This window comes from Nannochloropsis gaditana, assembly GCF_000240725.1.
Source record: "Nannochloropsis gaditana CCMP526 unplaced genomic scaffold scaffold804, whole genome shotgun sequence".
Classification (NCBI taxonomy): domain Eukaryota; class Eustigmatophyceae; order Eustigmatales; family Monodopsidaceae; genus Microchloropsis; species Microchloropsis gaditana.
Window position 1 is genome coordinate 6,837 of NW_005803149.1, and position 5,749 is coordinate 12,585.

General features: G+C 53.8%; 2 protein-coding genes across 2 annotated transcripts; both read left to right on the forward strand.

The window, feature by feature from the left end:
* Positions 1–654: 654 nt before the first annotated feature.
* On the forward strand, positions 655–892 carry NGA_0495800 (uncharacterized protein; the record flags this gene model as incomplete). Its single annotated transcript, XM_005853627.1, has 2 exons — positions 655–720; positions 854–892. Coding segments are annotated over 2 exons (105 nt in total), but the record flags the coding sequence as incomplete, so codon positions are not given.
* A 1,679-nt stretch (positions 893–2,571) lies between these two features.
* On the forward strand, positions 2,572–4,355 carry NGA_0495700 (di-n-acetylchitobiase; the record flags this gene model as incomplete). The annotated part of the gene is made up of 2 exons (XM_005853626.1): positions 2,572–2,881; positions 3,327–4,355. The coding sequence occupies exons 1-2, from the start codon at positions 2,585–2,587 to the stop codon at positions 4,353–4,355; spliced, it is 1,326 nt and encodes a 441-aa protein (XP_005853688.1). The 5' UTR covers positions 2,572–2,584.
* Between the last annotated feature and the right edge of the window lie 1,394 nt (positions 4,356–5,749).

Here is a 5,749-nt window from a genome sequence, read left to right on the forward strand (position 1 = left end):
CTTTTGTCAACCGTCATTCCCAGCCCGAAGTTTGTTAACATTTTTAAAATGACGATTCTATCTTGCACACAGGCACATTATGCCTCGTCAACGTGTGGGATATCGCCTTACTGATCATGAGATAAGATCTGTGAACGATGTTGTTTGGGTATACGAGGATGCGTCAATGGTTTTGCTTGGGGGTGAGGTCTGGCCAGCTGCTTTCGTCGTAAGCGAGTATCTCTGCAGCTTTCTTAATTTCGGTCCATCAGTTCGCCCAATGAAGCCACAAACAACCTTGACAATCATTGAGCTCGGGGCAGGCGCGGGATTATGCGGTTTAGTTGCCTTGGCCACTGCATTAAAATGCGGCGGAAAGTACGTAGATTGTTTCCTCACCGATGAGACACACGCTTTATGTGAGGTCAATCTCGCCCATTTTAGGGCCTCAATCCCCGCTACTCTCCACACAAGTCTTCCATTGAATCTTTCTGATCGTTTTATGAACACGGCTGCACGAGCGACCTGCCCCACTAACTTCTCTGCTCAAGCATTGGAGCTTTCCTGGGGCTGCTGTCCGTCAAATTTAGCTCCCGCCCTTGTTGATGCCTGTCGATCTGCGAATGAATTATGCCTCATTGGCTGTGAGGTGACCCCAATGCTGCAGACACAACTTGCACTTCTGGATACAGTTCACACCCTGCTCTCAATATCTCCGAAGCTAAAGTCAGCGTTCACCAGGTCAGTCAGAGTGATGTTTCATTCTACCAGTCTTCTTACTTTGAATCTTTCCCCCTCGGTCCTTCTCCATTGATGCAAAGGCCGTAGTAACATACGCAATCTTGACCTCTTCTTCGCGTTCACACATCCCCAGGTCCTCTGCTGTCGCCTTTCTTACCATCGACGCCTGTGTGAGCGGGTCTTCCTATCCCTTCGTGTGCCCACACGAACAATCATGCGCGGGGCACAAATTCCTGAGTTTAGTAGAAGCACGCAAAGGAATGAGGTGGGAACTCGTCAAAAGGTGGAGCAGGGAAGAAGTTCAGGATGCTTGGCAACGATTGCGAGTAGTGGAGGACAGTTGTTCTGGAGACAGCATGGACGGTAAGAGCTCACGCCGCAGTGACAGCGATGGGGATAAACGTTTTGTTTGCACAGACACGAAGAAGTGTTGTAGCAGTGGGAGGGACGGGGAGCAGAAGCAATGGAGGCAAGATGGCTGCGAGGGTAGGGCGCTGGCTGTGACGGCGCCGGAGGGGTTGGTGCTGGTACGGGTCGTTCTGGAGGAAGATAACGAAAAGGTAACGTGATCCCGGGGGAATGATCTCAAGAAGACATGTCCCTTGCCGAACGTGCATTTTCACATCATTGCACAATTGTACATGAATAAAATACTGAGTGCGCGAGTGCTCTGAGATGTAAATCTGATTTCTTTTCCCCGTATTGACACGTGAGCTCATACGCCAAATGATCGGCACTTTTATGCATATAGTCTCAACGCGAGCGCTCCCCCTTTATTTAATCTTTAACTGCGTACAATTTGCTTTCCTGTCATTTTCTGCTTCCCTCTTGCCCCCCAAAAAATATTTCCAACAGGTCAGGTCCTGCTCTCCATATTTGAAAAATTCATAACACAAAGCTTACACCATACCTGAAGTGTGGATGCCGTCACTGTCGTCTGTCTATGAATTGAATGAAAAAAGGACATGGGCAGTTTCTATTGCATCAATTGTCACTGATATTTTGCTTATGCCTTTGTTCTAGAGGTCTTTCCGTGGGTATGGCTGTCGGATGGGATTCAATCGCATTTGATGTGGTCGATGTAGACGCTTGTACACTCAATGCATTCTTAATTCGGAGTTAATAGACAAATTTTAACGTCACCGCACTGGATAACGGGGTTCCAGAGCAATTTGTGCATCCGCAGACCTGGATCGACATATTTTTAAGAGCCTGAGCGTCTGGGGCGTATTCCTTGTAAACTTCAACATGATGCTGCCACAAATGCTGTGGCTGGTTACTTCCTGGTGGCGAAAAGGGTCCGTGGTGCGAAAAGCTCACATATATGTTCTGTTCATGACCGGTGATTGGCATGAGGGTACTCACAAAATAAGGGAAGTGAAAGTATCTGGTGTGCCGCCTCCATGATGGAGACGCGTCCAGTGCTTTGCGAAGACTCCCCTAGAAATACAACCTTCTTGACAAAAGTACCTGGTTTCGTGAAGTTTTGGAGCATGAGTGTTTATACCGTATCACATTATTTTTAAGTTGCCTTTTTACGTAAAAGCGCAGATCCTGTAGCAGCAGCGTTTGACCTTTTCTTCATTTCGTCGTCGACTTGATGGAATATAGCTGCATGTGGGTTTAAAAATTTTGATGCTTCACAGTGAGCCATGAGCATTACATATGTCCGCATATTGTGCTCTCCGGGACCGGCTGCCTGCATGTGTATTGGTTTTTTCTTTTCAGGGGCTGGGTTGCTGGCATGTCACGTGTACCGAATCCAACGCAGGAACGGTTCCACTTACCATTCGTCTCTTATTAAGGCCACATGTTGACGGCAAGTTTACAATTTCATAACATTACATGAACAAAACGTATAGGGATGTTCTTCGGCTGCGTAAAGAAGCGGATCGTCGTAAGCCTTTTCTCTTTCCTGCTTTTTTGCTGCCTATACGCGTTTCGGGCTGAGACTCAGGTGCGGGTGCCGGGCTGCCCGTGTAGCAATATCACTCTATGCCAACCCATTCAAGGCCAGCGGGCGAAAGAAGTGTTTGGTTTCCGTAACAGGGGCAGTAATGACAGCAGGTTCGAGGGATATGACTGGAATGTGGTAACTACAGTTGCCTGGAACCCGTCGCCCCAACTCATGTGCGTAGCCCACGCCCATGGTGCCAGAGTGGTAAGTTGATCAACTTCGGCCTCCCCCCATCTTCATATAAGGGCACATCATTGCCATCACGTTTTTTTGTGCACGGGAAACTGCCCTATCACTTGTCGAATTGGCTCCCTACGGAGAGTATGACCATGATAATGCTGTCCCTAGATTACAGAGAGTGCGGCGCTGCTGTAGGATGGGCCCCCGTTCTCCTTTTTCAATGTCCTCAAACTGTCGTCAAGGGAGGCAAACGCATTCGAAAACATGCGTGCAAGGGTGTGTGTGTGACAGAATGTAAAACGTCATCGCCCACGTAGTTCTATGCCCCTCAACCCCAGGGGATCAAGGCGTTCCTCCTATCTGCTCCGCACCATTCCAAGCTGTTTTGCTCGTTTTAAATTCCTCTCTCACGTTCTTCGTACTCCTGTCCAATTTGTCATACCTTCCCTCCTTCGTGTGTCTCCCTTAGGTCATGGCCGCCCCCGAGCCATTGCCCATCTTGGCCGGCGACGACGCCACCGCCCGGGCCGTTTGGATCGCAACGACCGTAACGGAAATTCAAACCCAGTTCCTGGACGGCATCGTGTTCGATTTCGAAGCACCCTTGCTCCCAACAGATCCTGCCAATTCCAAGTACGTGTCCTTGGTGGCCGAGACCCGCGCGGCTTTGCACGCCAGGATACCCGGATCTCAAGTGTCCGTGTGCCTTGCCTGGAGCCCGCATGGGGTCGATGGGAGGTACTACGACAACATAGGGTTGATCGAGGCGGCGGACCTGGGCTACATCATGGGCTACGATACGCGTTCTCAGGTAATGGCCCAATGTGTGGCCAGCGCCAATGCGGCGTTGCCGGCCTTGGCGTGGGGGCTCCGCGAATACATGACCCTGGGGGCGGATCCTCAAAAATTGGTTCTGGGCGTGCCCTGGTACGGCTACGATTATCGGTGCATCCCGCAAGGGAAGCAGGGGGAGGATGGATCAGGGCGGGGGGAAAGGGGAAGGGAGGGAGGCGCGGAGGGCGGGGGGCAGGGCGAGGGGGAGGACGGTCGCGTGGACCCCACGACTGTGACGTGCGCGATAGAACTGGTTCCTTTCCGCGGCGTAGGCTGCTCGGATGCTGCCGGGAAGCAAGTGCCGTACAGCACGATTCAGGCCCGCTTAACGGCGGGGGAGACAAGCACGGGCCGACGGTGGGACGGGTACATGCAGACGCCGTTTTACAATTATGTGGACCTGGGGGACGGCAGCGTGCACCAAGTGCATTACGACGACTCGGAATCGTTGCGCGTCAAGTATGACCTGGCCAGGCAGCTGGGCTTGCGGGGGGTAGGTCCCTACACGTTTGATGATGTTTGGGAGGAAGGGGAGGGGGGGAGGGAGGGGGCCGACGCGATGTGGGCGGTTTTGAGGATGTACGTGGAAGGGGATACTGCGACTGGAGAGGCAGAGATTGGACGGAAATGGAAGGAAGGGGTGGATGAGGTGGGAACAAGGTAAAGGGGAGAAGAGGAAAAGAGGAGGGGAGGAGGAGGCGATGAAAAGGAGGGAGTAGAGGTGAGCAAACGTGAATGATGTTTTGATTAATTTGCATAGTCGTGGGGTGGGCGAAAACGCCATCAATGTCGGGAACATAAAGGGGAAAAGATGGAGTGGGAGGGTCGCGCGGGATGAGCCACCGGCCAGATAAGAGGGGTTGTGCAGGGGAAAAGTGTGGGACAAGACATGTACATAGGCCCAAGAATGGGCCAAGAACAAAGCAAGCAACGCCAAGGATGAGGCCGATTGGCACATCTTCGCCTAGACTTTGTGATTGCTCTCTTCCTTGCGCGTCCCCAACCTTTTGCGTACGGAGTCCTCGATGTCCTTGTGCGGTTGAAGGCACACTATCCAGGCTCGAGCCAGCTCTAGCCTCCAAACAGTCGCAGGCATCGGGAGATGCAAGATTGAAGACGGGGACCAGGAGTCCAGCATATCTCCTACCTGCCAGGTTCCCGTGCGACGAGTACTGGAACGAAGCTGCGTGTGCCAGTGCAAGGACTGAGCCCTGAGGCTGCATATCAACAGGTGAGGATAAGAAAGGACACCCCACGCTTCTCCTCGTGGTAATGCCCTGGCATCCCGGAGGAGCTCAAATGCGGATTCCGTGTCTGTGATTCTTTACCTAACGCTTTACAAAATCTGCAGGGCTGCGTCACCCGGGTGCACGGTCCGCAGCCTCTTTCCCCCCCTCCCTCCTTCCCTCCCTCCCTCCTCCCCGCTGTCATCCCACCTCGCTTTCAGCCACAGCCTCGAAACGAGCCCGCACGACTGCCATTTGCGCCTTCCTCGAATCGTACACCTCCCGTGTGGAGATCCGCTTTCCTTCTCGCCCTCCCTCCGCCCCTACCCCCGTCTTGCTCCCCGCCTCCTGGGCTTGCCTCGCGCGCACCGGTTCTCGGATCCCTTCTCCCTCCCTCCCTAGACCCTCGCCCTCCCTCCAGCCCAAAGATTTGAGCATCTGATGCCCGACATTAGCGTCGTCCAACGGCTTGTCCCCTTCCGCCCCTCCTTCTCTTCCTCCTCCCTCCCGCCTTCCTGCCTTCCCCTTCCCTTCCGGTGCCCCCCCGTTCGTCCCGCCGACGCCCCACCCACGCCCTCCCTCCCCTCCCTCCTTCCCTCCCTCCCGCCTTCAAGGTCTTGGGCCGATCATCCTGCCCGTACATTTCCCTGCGCTCTTTCGCGCGGTCACGGTAGGTGGTGGAGGCTTCCCCCGGTTCCTCCGTCATGTGTCGGGCCCGCTCTTTGGCCAGGTTCTCGGCGTGCAATTTGCTCTTTGCTTCGTGTTTCTGAACCTGCGCCCAGCTGTCAAAGGCGCGCCGACACAGGAGACACACGGGCGGACCCTCCCCGGA